Here is a 21,207-nt window from a genome sequence, read left to right on the forward strand (position 1 = left end):
TCTGGAGCCTGACTGCTCTGTAACTTATGGGCTCTGTGACCCTGAGCAGTGAGGGGATCTCCCGGGTCTGTAAAATAGGGGATAACCCGAGTCCTCACCTTATAGGGTCGGTATGAAGAGTAAAGGACTTCTGCAGGTCTGTAAAGCTTTGGGGATAGTGCCAGTTACATGGTGTGCACTGTATACCTGAATAATAATAGTAACAACAACAATACTAAAAGGTCCCCTCAGATTCCATTCTCTTTGTCAGTCCTCAGGGTGCTGGCAAAGCAGGAAGCTGGCATCCACCAGGCCAGGATCTATGTCTGCCCTTTCCGCCTCCTTCCGTATCCCCCGTCCTTGCAGTTCCGGTCACATCATAAACTAACGTGTAAAAAAAAATGCTTGGGTTTTAGATCAATGTCATTTTAGAAGGAAAAGAGAAAAATACAGAGAGTGGCAAAGCGATGCTCAAGGAAAGCTGTTGAGTTAGACTCAACTTATCACTCGCTGCGGAGGGTTAAATATGAAGACGACGCCTTTGGGTCAGGCTGGCACAGATCAGGAAGCAGAAGGGTAGCCAGACGCATTTACTGCTGAAGGAAAACCCTGCTGAACTACGTCTGCACCTCGATCATGGCTCTAGGATCCCCTTGAGAGGGAAGACATTTTAACAAACGGGAGTGCAGATTTATAGCGGGATGTGCTTTAGTGACGCGCTTTGCTTTGAGGCTGAGTTTGTCGTTCGGCTTTAGGGTAGAGATCATGGGATGTGAACGGGGGTTTACTCCTTCCTGAAGTACTCACTTCCCCATGTCTCCCGGCTCTACAACAGTAAGCAACTCGACCAACTGGGCATTTATCCAGTCGTTCCTGATACTTAGCAACATCTCCCTCCCCTTTTTTAAAGAAGATTTTATTTATTTATTTGACAGAGATTGCAAGTAGGCAGAGAGACAGGCAGGCAGAGAAGGGGAAGCAGGCTCCCCGCTGAGCAGAGAGCCCGATGCGGGACTCGATCCCAGGACCCTGGGATCATGACCTGAGCCGAAGGCAGAGAGGCTTTAACCCGCTGAGCCATTCAGGCGCCCCAGCAACATCCCCTTTTTAAACATTTTTTGGTCTTCGCCAAAGATGGAGAAGAGAGTGAAGTGCACAAAAGGCTTTGGACAAGCTATGCAAAGCGTGGCGTCAACACGCCAAGTCAATAACTTGTCTCTCTGCCCGCGCGCGCCGTGCAGATCTGGCTATGGTAAAGTGCCGCATCCGTTAAAAACCGAATGTGCTATTTCCAGACAGCAGATAGCTCGAAGCTCAACAGGGCCAGCAGGCCGGGATCCAAATTCCCATCTCCCCTCGGGAGGAACCACCCAAACCGCTGTGTTGCGACATGTTCCTCGCAGTGCAGGGGATGACGACGGCTTGACCATACTGCGGCTGCCTTGGGACTGAGTCGAATGGCCGTTATTCTCCAAACAGAGAGAGCTGGGTAGACGGACTTCTGTTATCTTAAATCACTAGACAAATCCGACTGATGGAAAAATGTAGATCAATATGGGATTTCTAACGCGAAACTGCCCCTTTCGCCCCAGGTAGGACATATGTATTTATGGAATTCAATGCCGCAGGGACTATAGTCTCTCAGGGAAGGGAGGATGGTGGCATATCCCATGACTTTTTTTCCCCAAGACTTTAAAAATAAACTTTTGCTGTACGCTTCTGTCCACATGAAGCCACAGACAATATTTTTAAACATTTTTTATTAAATCATATTTCATTGCACACGGGGAGGCATGAATTCCCAGATGTGTTTGTATTAATAGCAGAGTTTAAGGTAGCCTTAGGAAGTGTGGGTTATGCAAATACAAGTCGGAATTTTTTGTACATTTAATATCGCACTTAAAAATGCACTGTACCGATAAGTTAGTCATAATTCTTCTACTCAAGTTATGCCTAGTGTACTCTTTAAGATAAAAATGTGGTGTACTTTGAGGTTTTTACAGTATCTAATGATATAAAAAAGTAATTTGGGGGAACATGGATTCTCTGCTCCTTTTTTCTGCCTGCACACAGTATTTCGTCCTTTACCCAACTATGTTCAACCCCTCTTACAATTTCTCTGTTATTAAACCACGTTCTACAGTAATACTTCATTCATCCAACCTTTAAAAAAACAGCTATTCCTAAGTTTCCAAGATAAATAATACCTATCCTTAAAATAGCAGTATTTCCAAAAATAGACCATATACGTCTCTACTATCCTCAAACATCTGCCTCTTCATGTAATTCAGGGCCAATTATTTTACTCTGGGACTCCGAAAATGGGTAGGGATCTTTGGGTATTTGGGTCCAAATTAAGTGGTCCTGGGTAGTGGCACTTCTGAGTTCCTTTGTTGATGACTTAGCGTCTTTATGGCCTTGGCCTTGCCCTCCTTTTAGCCTGCTGCCAGTTTTTAATGGAGCTCTGGCTTCTGGAAGCCATAACCACACTCTTTGTAGCTGCTGCTGGGCTGGATTATTTTGGGGGAAGCCAGACATGTACGCCTGTTAGAAGTATTCTTTTTAAAAATGGACTGCTCGTGGATGGGGGACTTGAAGAAGTAACGAGGTGGGGGAAGAGAATTAAACAGGGAGGTGGACAGGCTCCTGGGTCCTGGCTGGCGGGCGGGCAGGCAGGCTTTGAGCCGGGTTTCAGGCGGCGAGACTCCCGCCCAGAAGGCCCCTGGCTGTGTAAAGCACTGATGTCGGTCTCCTATCTGCTTGTACAGTAACTCATACACAGCTGCTTGTGGGGGCACATAGGAATTTGTGTACAGCTCAGCTGATGTATGTCTGTGTTGGTAGAAAAATTCTTAAAATAACACTAGTCCCCAGAAAAACCCCACAAAAAAGCCAAAAAGGAAAAGCCAATTCCACCAACATGGCTTTACAGTAATGTTTCTTCTCTCACATGTGTTTATGTATTTATGTCCATGAATATAGAAAATTCTGAAATAATAACAGTCATTCCAAGAACATGAGATGTTCACTTTATAAAATATAGAAACTGTAACAGTAACCCGTTTAAGACTCTCTTTTAATGGTGGAATATATATAAAGTTACAGAGAATAACTGTGTTTAGAGACTAAACTATCCAGATAATAAAAACCACCACAGGGGCGCCTGGGTGGCTCAGTGGATTAAGCCGCTGCCTTCGGCTCAGGTCATGATCTCAGGGTCCTGGGATCGGGTCCCGCATCGGGCTCTCTGCTCAGCAGGGTGCCTGCTTCCCTCTCTCTCTCTCTCTCTCTGCCTGCCTCTCCGTCTACTTGTGATCTCTCTCTGTCAAATAAATAAATAAAATCTTAAAAAAAACAAAAAAACAAAAAAAAACAAAAAAAACCCACCACAGACTGAAACAGAATTGTGTACTTTTTCTTCCAATTTTCATATTTTATAATAGCTTTTTAATGTTAGCAGATGATAAACATCTGTGTTTACCTAATAAACTGAGATATCCCCCCGAACACATAACTCTGATAAAAACCTAACAAGAAAGAAAAAAGGGGGGTAAGGAAGGAAATAAAGAGGGAGAGAGAGAGAGAGAGACATTTTTATATGCATGGCAATACTTCTTTCGGACCAAAGACAGAAAGCACATGCTAATAAGCAGAGTTTTAATAAAAACTGTTCTAATTATAGCCCTACTCTGCTTACCCGTAACTTATCCAAAGAAAATATTCAACCCAGATACATGGAAGGGCTCTGACCTGTAACTTTTCCTGGTAGTTAGGATGATGTGTTTTCAGAAATTACAAGCTATGTTTATTATGTGTTTATTAAAATAACAGAGGACAACATACAGAGCACAAAATAAAACCAAATTACCTGCTGCTTTGGATTCTCTTTACCAATGTTCCCTTTTATGAAGACAGAAAAATGGGAATTGGCTTTCATCAAGCCATTCTCTTTAAGTCTGTATTACAAGAACTGGAAACAGTTTTTTATTTTGTTTTTTTTTTAATGGTCATGGAACCAGAGATAACACTGCAAAATGAAATTCTTCCCATCTCCAGCCAAATTTGTCTTAGAGTATAAAAAATAAATCAGGTAATTTCCTTAAGACTCATTTGGAGCGCACATTTTGCTCTAAGCTTTATTTGCTTTCTGCAACAGCATTTAAGAGAAACCCAACTGACCATTTACAACGTAAACAGTGGCTTCAAAGGACGATCAAGAAACACACCTGGCCTCACTCAAACATCACTGGTATATTTAACCCGGTGACTCTACTGTGCCTGGGGTCAGGCAGGAGCAATCTTGGCTGGGCTGGGGGAGTTGCGGAGGAGAAAAGAGCAAACACAGCTGACTCACCACCGGGAAGAGAACGGTTGGACTCTCCTTTGTAATTACCACTGTTTTAACAGTTTCTAGCAGGCCGGGCTATCATTTCAGTGACCCACTATAATTTGGGATGAAACCCTGGGAAATGATGCCAACTTTAGAACAGAAGCTGCATTTCTGAGTTGACTCAGCATAAGGAACCCACTGAAATGCTGAGTGTTCCTTCTTTGGTATAACTTTACGTCAAGGGAAAAATTAATGATAAAAGGAATCTAGCTAGAGAGGAAACAAATACCACAACGTTCACTCCCAGGAAAATTTCCATCCATGTTAACAAAAAAAAAGAAAAAAGAAAGAAAAGAAAATATTCAGAATAGCATGATGAACCCCCATAAACTCATCATTCAGTTTCATTCATCATCGACACATGGCCAGTCTGATTTTACTGTATCCTACCCACTCTCTGCCTTGCATTCTTTTTTTTTTTTTTAAGATTTTAATTATTTATTTGACGGACAGAGATCACAAGTAGGCAGAGAGGCAGGCAGAGAGAGAGGAGGAGTCAGGCTCCCTGCTGAGCAGAGAGCTGGATGCGGGGCTCGATCCCAGGACCCTGAGATCATGACCTGAGCCGAAGGCAGAGGCTTTAACCCACTGAGCCACCCAGGCGCCCCACATTCTTTTTTTAAAAGCACGTCACAGACAGCCTATATTTTATTTTATATAAGCTTTCATTTATAACATGTATATATTTAATTCGAAGATCACTACAGAGATCTCACCGAGCACGGGATGCTTAAGCCAACTCTAACCACATCTTACAAAACATTCTATGTTAAAACCTATCTGCTTAGAAAGCTAATTTGTTGAATATAATTGGGTACTTAAAATGACAAAGTAACTTGAATCATGACCTCCTTGTTGTATTTTATTTATGGGGGCGGGGGACGATTCTAAGACCGAGAGAGCAGTGTCTGTTCCTCAGCCCCTGTGGTCCTAGTCGTTGTGGACATTGACCCACAGCAGGAAAGGTTGACAGTGACCCAACGAGACGTGTCTGGATGGAGCTGGAGAAAGGGGCAGGGGCTGCCTGGAAACTTTCCCCCTTTCCGTCCCTACACATGCAGAATGAAGTAGAATGCCAACAGGCCAAACCTTTGGAACTTCAAAAATCACTCACCAAGCAGTCCAGCTCTTTACAATAATTTATTACCGATCCTGAAGCAAAGATCAAAAGGAACTCCGTCTAGCACTTATACTCAACTCCTCACTGCCCAATGACTAATTGGTAGAGGAATGAAGTCTTCACAAGGGAAGCCAAAATAATCTGAGGTGACTTTGATACAATGCCACAAAGGACATGAAGAGGAAGCCGGTAGAAGCTGCAAATGGCTAAGTTCCATTTAGAGTTCTAATAAAAGAATAATGGAATTTCCCTTAACTGTGAATCAAAAAATGTTAGAAGTGGGCAAAATTTACACAAGTCGGGCAAGACCTTTGATTTTTCAAAGCCTTTTGTTGTTCCTGAATGTTGACTTTAGCCATTGCTGCATATCTGTTAATTAAATTAAATGGCTTCATCTAAAACACTACAACTCTCCTATCAGGAATCCGGCCAGCCTCCTTCCCTTTGCTGGCATGTTCCTTATCTGCCGGCACCTTCTCTCTCTACCGTCAGGCATTACTGGCTCTCCTGATCTCTTTCAAACAAATTGCCACATTCTGCAAAGGGATTGGTTTAACTTGGAAAATGCAACATGAAATGATATCATTTTTAGTACTGTAGATTGTCATGGTCACATGAAGGATAAACACAAGCTTTCACAAATTGTTGGTGCTTAAAGTCAATTGGTCACTACAGAAACACTAGAAGCTACTGAAAATCTTTCAACTTCTATGAACAACTGGCACAGTCTTTTCCTCCTGAATCCAGACATCTCCGTAATTCTCAACTGAGGAAAATAGTTTTCACACTACTTATTTTGGCTAGTTAAAAAATCCCCACCACATGTCTCCTTGTAAATTCACAGATCAAGATTGAAGTTTATATTAGCATTTCAAGTGTGCAAATTTTTTGTTCGCTTCTGAAATCACCTCGAATTAACAGATTTCCTGGAACCTTTACATGATGCAGAAGTGGTGCGGGAGCCTTGGGAACCCTGTAATATATTTCCCCACGATGATGTGGTGGTGAGAGTTTTCTTTAAAGACAGTCAGGTGTGCGTGCGTGTGTGTTTTTAAAGAGCTCTTATGCAAATAGATGGTGAAATGCTTACAAGTAAAAAGTTGTCTGGGAATTCTTCAAATACAGGGAGTGAAGAGTGTGGGGTACAAATGAAACAACATGGGCCATAGGTCCTTCAAGTTGGGGGACAAATACGTGGGAGTCTCGGCACTATCTGGTCTTCTGTGGGGCAAAACTTCTGGAAGCAGGCATTTCAGGTATTATGTTATATACTGCTCTTCCTTTGGGATTTTATCCAGAGAAAATAACTCTGTTAGGAGCAATGGAAAGCCAAAGCGTTGGTAAGGCCTATCTCAACTGTCTTTACCAATTCAAAAGTTAAGTTCATTTCTTCAGCATTTGGAAAGAAAAAACCAACCAAGTAAATAACACCCCCAAATCTGTCTTTGCCTCATCTTTGCGATTTCAGGAACAACGTGTAACTGGATTTTAATGTGAATAAAACGTAATTATTTTAGTTCAGAAATGAAGAATTTTTTGACTTCTTTAGCAGAGATAAACTGCTGACAAGTTAAAATGGAAACACAAATGTAATTGGAAAGCATACTTCAAAATCACTATCCGCTGGCGGGAACTATGCTCTATGTTCAGAAAGACTTGAATCCAACACACAAATAACATGTTTCTCTTACCTTGTGATCATACGGACTGTAAGAATGGAACACCCGGGAAAGGTCTTTCGTTCTTTGTTTTTTCTGTGGAAGAAAACACAAACACGTGAGTTGACAGGTGACGAAAATATACACGTGCATAAGTATCTAGATGTCTGTCTATGTATCTCTCTGTCTACCTATCCACCTGCACGAAGACATTGTTTAAGAGGTTCTTCCTTGTGCAGAGTGAGGGACCACAGTGCCAATCCGGGATACGGGGTTGCAATCAGAAATCATAGCCACTTGATGGCTTTGTGGGTCATTGTCACAGACCAGCGAGGAGACCTTTTCCTGGTGGTTTCAGAGTTGAAACAGTAATCATCATCAGAAACTCTATTTTCAAACACATGAGATTAAACAGAAGAGACAACACTGAAGAAAAAAACTGAGACGCTTGGATTTCACTGTAGTGCCAACTGCTGTTACCCGGACCTGGACGCCGATGTGCGTCCAGTGAAACAGGACACCTTCCCCTGGCTTCCTAGTCACAGCTCAGGCCTCTGCCTGAGACTGCCTTTGTTCTGTCCTGCCGTGTAGCCCAAGTGCCTTGCGTGGTGTCTCACACGCAGCACTCGAAGCTATTTGCTTAAGGAATAAACGAATTCACCTGACTTAGACAGGCATATCTATAATGATGACATAAGCCTCATAGTTGGTGATGAAAAGAGAAGCCTCTTTTCCTGCTAATGAGATGGTTTTCTCCAACTGAACCCACTACTTGAGGACCGTCTCTACCTCCTGCTCCCCAGTGTCTATGACAGGGGGAGGGGGGAGGGGGGGTTCTCTTCTGGTCGACAGGAAGAAGCAGCTTGTTTTCTCATACTGAGACCTGTCCACTCATCAGAACCACCACGGGAAATTCTGCATGTGGTTCTAGATCTTCTGTGCATGTATTTTCACATACAATTATTACTTTCAAAGAAAGGGGACCGTTCTGTCTACACTGTCCCAAAACTGACTTTTTCCAACTTCACAACTGGTCCTTGCCAAACTTAAAAACCTGTATAACCAGATCCGTAATCCCTTACACGGGGTACTGAAATCCAAAACTGCAATCTGAAATTTTTTTCAGCATTTCACTTCCATTTTTTCATAAAATGATCATCTTGGCACAAACATCTTTGCCAGCTTGACAGTGTGCACTTTTCTCAGAAATAATACATTGTACCGGTGTAGACGCAGAGTCAGATAGCCCGGCACGCTGATCACCTTGATGGATAATGGCGAACGGCCTCCTCCCTCCAAACCCTACCCCGATTTGCCTTCCCAGCAAGAGTGAACGAGAGAAGGGACTGCCGCATAAGTCGGAAATTCTTCATTTCTCTTTTCCATGTAGAGGTTAGGATGTTTCTCGATTCACTGAGCAGATGAAACCTCTTTAAAACAGAGATCGAACATCTTCCCAGGTGCCAATTACAGAACTGATTTCTTCTACGTCGTCGAGTTAGCCCACGACTGTATCCTGCAATGCTGGTGCGAGCGTGGTCTCCTGTCCTTACTACCAACCCCATCTTGCTCCTCGCTCCACTCTGCTGTTGCTAATCCAACTGCCAGATAGCCGAGTGGCTTCTGTCTTCACGTGAATGGATCCTTGCCTGGTATTCAGGTTTCCTAGGGAAGTCTTTCTGCATTTCCTCCTTTTAAACTCCAGTGTCTGCCTGAGCACATCTGTCTCACCTCCCCAGTGCCAGGGATCCTAGCAGACCCTCCAGCCTTGGGCTCTCCGTGACCTCTGGCAGCCACTCGGCTAAGCAGTTGAATCCCGAATTAGCTCGGATTTGAGATCAGAGTCATCTGTGCGCCCAGTTGCCCCATAGACCAGTTTTCCTATTTCCGAATGATTCCAGCTGGCAGGGCTGCAAGTCCCTTGGCTTTGTTTCCACGTCACCCACTAAACATCACCCCCCACTGCAGCCATCCCAAACCCCCACCTCCCCTGTCCACCTCGGAAGTGGGCTTCTGACCATCCCGACGCTGAAGCAACGTACGGCTTCTTTTCCCTCCGAGGGCAGGGCTGAGCCTGTGACTGACTGGGAACAGTCCCCTGACTCTCCAGGGGCCCCCAAATCTGTTCTGAACTAGTCACGGGCTCACCAAAGTTTTCCTTAGCTTGTGATTTTCTCTTTTCTTTCCATGTACCCCCTTAGCTGTATAAGAGTTCTTGGGTTATACTTCAATCAGAAGAAAAATGAAGGATACGAACATTTCCTTTGGTAGAAGACTCACTATAAAACATGGGGTGAAAATTTTTTCAGGAAGGAAATCATGCTAGGAAAGATAAAACACAGAGCATATCAGTGTTCAGTTCAGGAGGTGTCCGAGAGACTGGTTTGTCCCAAAAAAGCTGAGCTACCTGCTTGAGTTGGCGGGTGGAAACGGAATATTCAGAGGTTGTTTGGTGTAACATTTTCATGTGGTTGTGGTTTTATATCTCTGTTTTGACAGCTAAAACCTATACATGCTTTTTACTGTAAGCTACCTCAAATTATTTTGGGAAGGAAGTGGGGTATAAATGACAAGTAAATAACACAATTCGGATTAGCACCCAAAAGAAGCCAGCAAGGGAAAAAAATGCTCTTCTTTCTGACAACAATTTTAATATATACAAATATGGGGAAGTCTTGGCTGGGAATCCTGAAGGTTCTATGTGTTAGTTCGGTTAACTGGAAACTACAACTGTTTTTCCTGGGAGGTCAGAATCATACAGCTCAGTGGTATATGTTCAGGGATCCAGAATAGGGCTTGACAACGGGTGGTCCATGGGCCCATCTAGCCCTCCGCCTGTTTTTGTAAGTAACATTTTACTGAGACACAGCCACCAGCCTGTGTCTGTGCATTTGTTTCTGTGTATCTATGACTGCTTCTGTGCTCGAACAGCAGAGTCGAGGGGTTCCCACACAGATCCTATGGCCCGTTAATTCTAAAGTATCTACTCTCTGGCCCTTTACAGAAAGAGTTAGCCATCTCAGATCTCAAATCGCTATCTTGGACCATGTCTACTTCTGGCAATAGTCCCCTGACCCCAAACCAAATGAACAACCATCCAGCAAAAGTCCTCTCTCCTTCCACTGCATGAAGACAGCGTAAGAACGGATCAGAACCTATACCCGAATGCATCAGAATGAACCTACCAGGCCAGAGATCCGTTAGCTGTCTTGCTACCAGGATTTTACTTTTGGGCATTCGATGTTCAGACAGAGAACATTATGAGTTGGTTTGCAGAGCATGTGGACATAGATACGGGACTTTCAGAGCCTTCTGCATTCACACTGTGAACCACGCGTGACAGAAATGCTGAGATTCTTTTCTAAACTCTAGTGCCAAAGCCAAGGAAAAGCTTTCATGTACAAGGGAATGGCCATTACCGCCAGTGAGCCGGCCTCTCATAGGCAGACACTGCTACGAGTCCTGGGCTACAAAACTTGCTGAGCCTTGCTATCAGCAGTTTTAACTGAAGCTAAAAGCCGAGCCAAAAATGGAATAATTAGATACTTTCCTATTGCATCATAGTGTGTGTCTATAAACTACCTCCCACTTTTTAGCCTGTTAAAACAAACATCTCAGTCATGCAACCACCTGTTAATTCTCTGAGTGTTTAAAAAGTAAACATGTTGAACAAGGTGTGTGATGAACTTGAAACGAGGGTGGCCAAGTACAGTAAGTATGACAAACATCTCCCTCGGAGCTAGACAAGGGTCTTCGAGTCCCTTTCCCTGTACCCCCTGGGGTACAGGCCTCAGGGATGAGTCTGTGTGGGGTGTACCTGAGTCTAGAAGATGAGGCAGTCTGAAAATCTGGTCAAACTTGGAGATTCTGGAGAATTTCCATCCCAGAGGTATTTCCTAAACTGCTTTTATATTTCACACTCCAAGAACAGAAAACACTGATGACCCCTTTAAGACCCAAGTTTAAACTCCTTTTCAGACAAAACCAAACAAAACTAAAGGCCCCAGTGGAGCATTTTTAACAGTTCAGGTTTCCAGACAATGGAATCATTTCAATTTTTATCAAATGGATACAAGGAGTTAGATCTGAAAGATCATGCAATGAAAATCTGAATTTTGAAGGTGAGGTTACATAATCAATTAAATCGTAACAATATCCACCAGTTTAACCCAAAAGAATCCAGTGCTTTCTGTGCTCATTCTCTACTTGTAGATAATACAATATAAATGTTTCAGGACACTTTGTGGTAAGAGCAGGTTTGAGTTTCAATATACTAACTTCCTGTTTCCAGTTCCCCGTGTAAGAAGCTTGGAAGACACTGCTCTGGCCTAACAAGTAACAAGCGAACAGACTGAAAAACCAACTCTTTTTTGGATGCAGAAGGGAGGGAAAGACAGAAAATGCCCCCAGGACTGGGGGAGACCACTAAGTCAATATGGGGAATGTGGCTTCTGGAGCATCCGGAGCATGAGCAGGAAACCTGGAATGGTAACGGAGGGATTGCTGGAGGCTCAGTGCAGACAACTCTGTTAAGAACTTCAGGACGGGGTGCACCTGGGTGGCTCACTGGGTTAAGCCTCTGCCTTCGGCTCAGGTCACGATCCCAGGGTCTTGAGATCGAGCCCCACATCGGGCTCTCTGCTCTGCGGGGAGCCTGCTTCTCCCTCTCCATCTGCCTGCTTCTCTGCCTACTCCAGCCTACTTGTGATTTCTATCTCTGTCAAATAAATAAATAAATAATCTTAAAAAGGAAAAAAAAAAAAAGAACTTCAGGACGATACAGTCATAAGGCAGGAGTGGGTGGTCTATAATATCCTGAGATTTGCCTCTAAGAGCTCAACCAGGTTCTCATACTAAATATCAGAGGAAAACCCCCTGTGGCTGCAGGCACAGGAAGGGTAGGAAGAGGCACTTTGAAATACACCAGAGTACTCTGTTTTCAACAAGGCCTGCCCTCTGGGGGGAACTTGTTAACCAGAGTCTTATCTCCTGGGGTATTATTAGAGACTAGCTAACCTGACAAGGGCAATACCCAACTTCAGTCCACTAAGCCATCCTGTTTCACCCAAGAAGGGAGGAAAAACACTGAGAAAACCTGTTTATAGTCCAGAGGCAGAGTCACTAAAAGACTGAGATCTCATCGTTGGACTCTAAGATGCTTCTCCTGTCCTTACACCTCACCATATTACTAAAGGCCTATTTGCACCAGTTCCTTTTACCCAGTACATCATGTCCAGCTGTCAAGAAAATTTACAAGACATACAAAAGGCAAAAACACAATTTGAAGAGACAGACCAAGCTTCGGAACCAGACATGGCAGAATACTGGAATTTAGACTGGGAGTTTAAAATATGTTGAGGGTTCTAACAGATAATGTAGACAGTATGCAAGAACAGATGGAAAATGTAAGCAGAGAGATGGAAATCAAAGAATCTCCCCAAAACCCTAGGGATGAATACTACAGTGCAAATGAAGAATGCCTGTATAGGCCAAGTAGCAGATTGAATGTGTCTGAGGAAGGAATCTCTAAGATTGTAACAATAGAATCCTCAAAAACCAAAAAGATGAGAGAGCAAAGACAAAAAAAAAAAAAAATCCAAGGACTGTGGGACAGCTACAAAAGGTATAAAATATGCATAATGGGGACATCATAAGAAGAAGAAAAAAAAACACGAAATACTTGAAACAGTAACGACTGAGAATTTCTCCAAATGAATGTCAAACACCAAACCACAGATCTAGGAAGCTCAGACAACACCACACACAATAAATGTCAAAAAAACCTGTTCTTTGGTATATTATTTTCAAATTATAGTAAATCAAAGATAAAGAAAAATTCCTGAAAGAAACCAAAGGGGGATGGAATTCCTTATCTATAGAGGAACGAAGATAAGAACCATATCTAATTTCCCAGAAACCACACTGGCAAAAAGAGAAATATTCAAAGTTTTGAGGAAAAAAACCCCACCAACTCAGAATTCTGTACCCTGCAAAATTAGCCTCCCAAAATGAATAGATAAAAAACTCCTCAGAGAAACAACTGAGGGAGTTTATTTCCAGCAAGCCTTGTTTGCAGGAAATATTAAAAGAAGTTCTTTGGAGAGAAGGAAAATTTTATAGGTCAGAAATCTGGATCAGAAGGAAGAGCACTGAATACGTAGAGAAGAATAAACTGCAGGTAAAAGAAGTTTTATTTTTCTTTTTCTTAATTGATCTAACAGATAACAGCTTATTCAAAACAGTAACAGCAAAAATATATTCAATTATGCATGTTTATGTATATGTGAAATGAATGACAATGGCGCTAAGGGTTGGGGAAAGAAATTAAGATAACTGTGTCATTGGGGCACCTGGTGGCTCTGGTCATGATCCCAGGATCCTGGGACTGAGCCCTGTATCGGGCTCCCTGCTTGGAAGGGAGTCTACTTCTCTCTCCCTCTGCTCCCCGCACCCCCCACCCCACCAGGTTGTGCGCTCTCTCTCTCTAATAAAAAAATGAAATCTTTAAAAAAAATTGTGTTAAGGTACTCACACTACCCCAAAAGTTGAGTTGTTACATGAGATTTTATTTATTTATTTATTTATTTTATTTTATTTTTTGCTTGGTTTGATTGGAACAGCATACTGCAAACTCTAGGGCAACCACTAACACGGGTTAAATATAAAGGTATAACTGATATGCTAGGAAAAGAGAGTTTCAAGCCACTTATTCTTGTCCCCTTGTTGGCAGGGAGCCTGGAAAATGTTAACCAATCGACTAGCAAATAGCAGTGGAAATTAAGAGTGAAAAGACAAGAAGCCAAGACAACTCATTAAGTGGGCATGCAGGTTCTGAACAGGTTATCTTTGTGTCATGCAGGGGCCCTTAAGACAACAAGGTAATCGATGATGGGGGTGGAGTATCTAGGAGGGTTAGGTTCTAAACAAATTCCAAAAAGAGACCAGAGTCAAAATTCTAGGAAATAAACACCAGGGAACAAGAACTGGTCTGTTACTACTTGCCAGAGACAGACATTTAGCAGGGAAGTCAGGGAACCACGTCCTGAGGCAGAAGGGCCAACACAGCAAAGGTACAAGGTAAAAACGAATGACTCAGGGCTTCAGGGGTCCTTGGTGGGACTAGTCAGGAACTAGGAGAACTGCAGTGAGGACAGGGCTTAGCAAGAAGCACTGAGGCACTAAAGCCAGGGATAAGAAATGAAGTAGCCAGGAAACCTTAGGAGGTTAGTGTTAACTATCCAAACTGTGGTCTGACCATAAGGCAGGTCTGATGTTTGCCCTGGGATCTTTGATTATACTTCCTGCAGGAGCAGGTTCCCCGTGCCAGGGGTGGGCGATGCTGAGCTTATTAAACTCAGCCTGTGATGTGACAGCATTTGGTTGAAAAGGGAAAATACTGGAGAGTTTAGTTTTTGATAAAAGCAGAAATAAAAGAACTGGGTCTATAGACAGTGGATGCCATTTATAAACTGTAGGAAAGCAGGCTGGGTGTAGGTGCCCAGAGGGAGGAAGGAAGTAGCTGTGTGAAAACAGAGAGATGGCTAAGTGGTTAGAGCACATACTGTAAGGAACGGGACAAATGATCCCATTTGTGGTCCAAAAAGCGCTTCCTCATGGTGTTAGGGATGGAGCAATCATGCGAGGCTAGAAGCTGAGTGTGAGAGGCTGTGGCCATGCTTTAGAGAAAAGGACAACATCCCATCCCAGATTCAGCTAGGGCGAAGAGAGGAGGTGGGTTAGATTGACAAAAAGCAGAGCCAGGACAGATGGTGCTTGGCGACTCATTAGGTAAGGAGTACAGTACAGGGAAGAACAGTGGAGACTAAGATTTGGGGCTTGGCTAACCAAAGGGAGAGAAGTGCCCTGTATCGGTATAAGGAATCCAGGCAAAAGTAAGTCTTGAGGAGGAGGTTAGGGAGGGGAATTCAGGTTTGAAGGGAATGCGTTTGAGCGGCTGGCCACGAGACACCGGGGAGATAATAAGAGGAAGTCAGCTAAGGACAGGGCGCTGGAGGAGAGATGGGGCCACAGATGTGGTAGTCATGAGGCTGCCGGTCTAAATGAAAGCAGGAGGGGTGCGATCACAGGGCAAAGCCTCCAGAACAAAGGAGGCAAGAAGACGAGAGAAGGTTGGGGTTAATATTCCAGCAAATCACAGCTCTCTGACCTTGGGCAAGCAATCCGCTCTGGACCCCCTATGCGACCGGAGGGAGGGGAATACAGCCAGGGGTTCTCAAGCCTCATTGCGGTTGAAACCAATGAGGAACCTTTAGAATATACCAGTGTTCTGGTGTGAATCCCCAGTGATGCTGAGCTAATTGGCATGGTGAGATGCAGACAAGGGTAATACTGAAAAGTTCTTGGGTTTTCCAATGTGTGGCCAAAGTGGAGAAGCACTAGCCAATATAGGATCCCAGAGGTCTCTCCCAGCCTCTGCCTTCCAGGTGGGATCCCACTGTCCTTCAGCTTTTGCCGTTCTGGGCTCTGAATGCCATCAAGCATTTTCACTCTTAATCTCCATATTATGTCTGCAGCTTTGCCTTATTTCCCAGCCTCTTCCTTGACTTAAAAATGAACTCTGTGCAGGAATTCCTCTGGGGCACATTGGGGCTTTGGCTGCAGAGCACAGACTACTGTTATGTATTTAGTTCCCTACTTAGTGAGCACTTCTGAAAAATTAATGGAGAGCTAACTGAACAGACGTGGACTTTATTTTGTTATCAATGTATAAAACACCAGAAACTTAATTAAAAGCACTTGACATTATCAGCACTCAATCACAATCTCACTTTGATACTGGACATATTCGGATGGTGTCCCTAAGAGGATAATAATCATTCAAGATCAAAGAAGAAAGAACAGGTCCCTGGCATCTAAAACAAGAAACCTCAAAATTCAGAAATGAGTTAAAAAAAGACAAAAAATCAGTGATGTGAAATACACTTACTATACCTCAAATACTCAGCAAAACAGACAAACTTCAAAATGTCACCTGCTTTTCCTTCAGAAGGCATACATGTAATATTTTTGTGTTTGGTGAGAAATGGTACTGTGAGGAGAGAAGGGAAAATAAAGAAAAATCGGTTGCTCTAAGTCTATATACATTTTCCACCTCTTCTGTCCTAGTAAGATCTGGAAGGTAATGGACATGACCATAAAATGGTGCCAATTTGGACCGTACTCTTGAATTTCCTTTTCTGCCTCCAGTTACAGCAAAGTCAATGAACGTTTCAGGTTCTTTAGTGTTTGGAATCTATGGAAATTCCAAAGGGGCACACCGTGTAAGCATGTGTCAGAGGACATGAAAAACAGAATTCTCAGAGTGGATGTTAGCAAAGGGGCGAGTGACTGCTCACCCATTGTTAACGGTATTCAAAAAACCCCAACCAGGCAAATGTGGAAATGTACCACTGATCTCTGCCTTTATGGTTTCTAAAATAACCTTAGTGGAATTGTAGGTACAGTGATCAGTACGTCATTTTCATTGTGGGTATGCTAGAGGCACAGGGACACCATTTGTCCTGGAGGTCCTTGACTGGGCTACCAACGCTGGAGGAAAGTATAAACAGGGAACTCTGCATTAATTCAGCTGATAATATAAAGTGTTAAGTAGCCATATCTTCTTATATCAAGTTCACCTTATTTTCTAAAGAGAACATTTGTTTGCAAGGAAAGGTCATTCTTTGGCGACAAAGGCATGACCCAGCACCAGAGAAAGGAAGGAGACAGAACTATTCTCCCCTGGGAGGTGTTGCCAAAATGAGTAGCCATTACAAGCAGTTACTTCTTATCTGGATTACTGTAGTACTACTTTCTTTCCTGGCCTCTCTGGGTCCACACTTCACCGTCCAAATCAAGAGCTGATGGAAAATGCAGCTAACCACTGATTTTTGTACAGTCTGTGATTTGTTTTTACAATTTTAAGCTGGAAAAAAAAAAGAAAGAAAGAAAAAAGAAAACCTCCAAAGAACAAGAGTACTGGTGACATGTGAAAATGATATGAAATTCAAATCCCCACCAACCTTTAGGGAACACGGTCAACCACTCAAGCACTGTCTATGGCTGCTTCTGTGTCTGGTGGCACGGGAGAAGGGCTATGACAGAAACCATGCGACCTGTACGCCAAGCACATGGACCACCTGGCCCTTTACACATAGCTTGCAAACCCTTGCCCAAAATCACTGGAGTCTGACCCCAGCTGCACAGTGGAAATGCCTGTGGATCGAAATAATACGGATGTCTCGGTCCCCTTGCCATGTATTCTGATGGAACCGATCTTACTGGGGATCTAAGTAGTCTGACAAAGCAAAGCAAATAGGTTTTAATCTAATTCCTATTAAATGTTCTTTCACATCATTTTAGTATTGGTACACCAACTCATAGGTATAAAGATTACCCCCCTGTGAAAAGGTTTCCCTGTTATTTTTAATAAAACATTCCTTTAACAAAAGACAAGATCACTTTTCTTACAAGGATACTTTAGAAGAACTAGCAGTTACAATGTTGAAACTCTGGGAGCTCCTCCCACCATCACAACCCAGCAACAAATTTGTTTCCCTGAACTACACTGTATTTTTTTCTTCGGAGTTTTACTAGGTTCTAAGTTATCTGAAATTAGGGAGAGGCTGGGGACAAATGGTTTTATTTAACTTTTTCCTCCCTGCTTAATAATGTCTGGTACCTGTAAATTATTTTAAGTAGGGACCAACCGTACAGTCAAAAAAAAGCAAAAATAGGAAGCCTGATTAGAGGTGTGACTCGGGGAGGGTAATATTTTACAGGTGTCTCTAACACACACAAGGTGGGTTTATCTAATGAGTGCCCTGGAGGTCTCTGCACTTCTGTATTATCATCAAATGTCTCTCTTCCTTTTATTTGCAGGGAGGTGGTAATGGGCCTTTACGAACATTCCCCATGGACACACCTGGGAGTCCAACATCACGAAATACGGAGTTGGGCTGTCCGGGTCTGCACGAACTCTATTAACGTGCTGAGCCTCATATCAGCTTCCAGAAGCTAATCCGCAGAGCTCCCAGGGGAGAAATGATGAAAAAAGAATGAAGGAAACGAAATTTCTCTGACCTACAGATAAGCTGCTATCCAGTTCTAAAAACTGATCAAGACCAATGCATCTTCTTCATGACTCCGCATAACCCCTGGCGTCACCCCATTGGAAGAGAAGCCTGACAACTGTTCTGGGCCAGTGACTGCTGCCACTCCAGATAAGCCCACAACTCGTTTTGATTATGATTCCACGACTGGGAGCGGGCGGGTCAGACACGCCATCGTAGGGCCGATGACTCGCCTACTTTCTACATCTAATTTAGCACCTATTGTAAAAAAATCATTTCTATCAACGATACGCTACCACTGATCTCTCTCTCTGCCCCATCACACTGGTAAGAGTCTAAAATTCATTTCAGGGGTGGCTGGCTTTTTGACCTGTCTCCTCCTCCAGTCCTGTGTCAAAAATGGACTGATTTTTGTTCCATATATTAAACATATACATTTTCCTTTTTTTTTTTTTTTTTAATCTTTGGCCTTTATGATCACAGAGCCTGTATGTGATGACCAGCAGACAATTTAATATACAGTTCCATCTTCTCCCTTCTCTCGTCCTCACACCACTTCAGAAATTGGGGGATTCTTTTCTATCCCATGGAGCAAGGTTACTGCACAGAGAGCTAGGGGGTGAACATTTCTGAGGCTGGCGCCGTGCCCACAGGAAAGAAGGGTACAGGTATGCATGCGAGGGGGCGGGTGCCGGGGGAGAGATGTTGGCCGAGGCCTTAGGAAATGAGAACAAGGGCAAGGCAGAGGAATGTGAAGTATGAGGTTTCCCTTGAGCCCATTCCAACACCCCGAACAACCCTTGTTATTTATAATCCATGTTGTATAACAGCTTTCATGAAATTAACCTATAATTAGGTTTTCACACAAACAGGGGAAAGCTGCCCAGACGATGTAGGTACCAAACGACTGGCCTGACCATTTTAAGTCACGAGAAAACAGGTAGAACGGGATGCTGGGGCTCTGTCCACCACCAAGGCTCTGCCCCTCAGGGTATACGCAAGCCTGTCCACTCAGCCTCAGGTACCACCCCTGTCCCCCGCCCCGGTGCCTGTCTTCCCCCCTCTTCAGAGACGGAGAGCTAAGAAGTGAAAGGGCCCACCATCTACCTATTGCATGTATCCTATGCTTTCTGCTTTTTCATTAGGAGAGGATCCTAATGGGGTTTTTTGTTGTTGTTTTTCCTTTTCTTTTCTTTTCTTTTTTTTTTTTTTTAAGATTTTATTTATTTGGGAGAGAGCGAGCGAAAGCGAGAGAGATTGGGGGAGGGAGAAGCAGACTCGCCGCTGAGCAGAGAGCCCGATGCAGGGCTCGATCCCAGGATCCTGAGATCATGACCTGAGCCCGCAGGCAGTTGTTTAACCGACTGAGCCACCCAGACGCCCCTGCTGCTGTTTTTAAGAAAGGCCTACAGGCTTAGCACGTGCGCATGTTTGGGCTGCAAAAGGACAACAGTGCCTTGGAAAAAACTCAATCAACTACCAGGCCGTGAGGGTTAGAGAGGAGTTCTGCTTAAAGTAGCTTTCATCAATCCCAAAGTCTAAACAGTTTTTGGACATTTATAGAGTCTTTTCTATTTTCCTAGTGCTCCCAACTGTATTTTAACAACAGGCACTCGTGTACTCAAAGATTTCCTGAATGTCTGCTCTGTGCATTTGGATCAGCAATTAACCCCCCTCCTTCACCCGGTGCCTGGATCTGCTGGCTTTCTCCATCACAGGAGCCAAGCACCGTAAACTCCTTCCTTTTGTGTTTTATTTCAGAGCATTGTTGGACGCTATCAGGCTATTAACTGCGGGGATGTTGCTCTATGTCCTTGTTCAATGCCAGTGTCTTCCTTGCTCTCCGTACTCATGTGTACCTACAAACTCACCTCTGGGTTGGAGAGCATGGCTAGGTGTTTGTCTTGGGGTCCTTTGGGTGTTTATGTTGCTCGGTTTCAGTAACTCCGTTAATCCTAACCAGCCACCCCCCGCCCCCACTGCTGAATAGGCATTTGCTTATTTTTTTCAGTTGTTTACTAGAATCAGTGACGCACGCAAATATTCTAAAAGGGTCAACCAGCTCAACAGTTCCCAGCTTCCCGTCCCCCTCTCTGCTTCCTTAGAAATCATTCCCCTTCAGCTCTTTTAGTTTATTCTTTCGGTATTTGTCACCATATTGCTAAATAATGTGTCTTCATGGTGATTCTGAATTTTTTAGGACTAGATACTCTCCACTGGCTTTCCCATACAGCAGATGACCTTCCCTTCCCTCCCCCTCCTCTGCCCACCCCATCACCCGTGTTCCCCACCTCCACTTCCCAATACAACTACATCACAGACATGCCATTCAGCTCTCTAAGAGCTATGATTACATGTCCTTTCCTGTATATTTTATTTCCCTGGGAGTTAAAAAAAAAAAAACAACTCATTTTCTATTTGCTTGCCTATGTGCGTATCACTAATTCAACCTCAAATTCTCCTCCACATACCTGAATCACTCCTCAAGAATATAATTCCCACTAAATGTTTATCCTTTTCATTTTCTTGAATAAGTTTCTCCCAGTGCTTTGAAGCCTGCTTTGACTTAGTCCGGATGCTCCAGAGCTCTGAGGAACGGTTCCGTTCACCGTCATCCTGGAGACTCTGTTCTTCTCTCTGCGTTGTGTTCCGTTTCCTTTCTCTTACATCTTCCTGCTGAGTGTCCTCTCCTGTTCTGATGAAGTTTCCTGAGCAGGGAATGTGCTGATTGATGCTTTGGTGGGATAATAAATCCTAAGATGGAAAGTACTTTTTTCTTTTTCTTTTTTTCCCCAGAATCGAGAAGGCATCACTCATTTGTCAATCGCGTGCTGTTAAGACATTTGAAGCCGTTCTGATTCCTGGTCCTTGGAATGTGACTGGTGTAGCTCTCTTGTCTTGACGTGTGTTTATTTCTCCTTGTCCATGATGCTGGATCTAGGGTGACCGCTTTCAGTCCGGCCTGTCATGTCCCTCAGTCATAGGAAA

General features: G+C 43.6%; 1 protein-coding gene across 3 annotated transcripts in view; it reads right to left on the bottom strand.

Annotated features, from left to right (window-relative positions):
- CDKAL1 (CDK5 regulatory subunit associated protein 1 like 1) overlaps window positions 1–21,207 on the bottom strand; it is a 708,279-nt gene that overhangs the window by 172,131 nt on the left and 514,941 nt on the right. For all 3 annotated transcript variants that reach the window (XM_047732825.1, XM_047732823.1, XM_047732824.1), the window contains one exon: window positions 7,181–7,243. In XM_047732825.1, the coding sequence (XP_047588781.1) occupies window positions 7,181–7,243 (63 nt within the window). The remainder of the gene's footprint in view (window positions 1–7,180; window positions 7,244–21,207) is intronic.

This window comes from Lutra lutra, chromosome 6, assembly GCF_902655055.1.
Source record: "Lutra lutra chromosome 6, mLutLut1.2, whole genome shotgun sequence".
Classification (NCBI taxonomy): domain Eukaryota; kingdom Metazoa; phylum Chordata; class Mammalia; order Carnivora; family Mustelidae; genus Lutra; species Lutra lutra.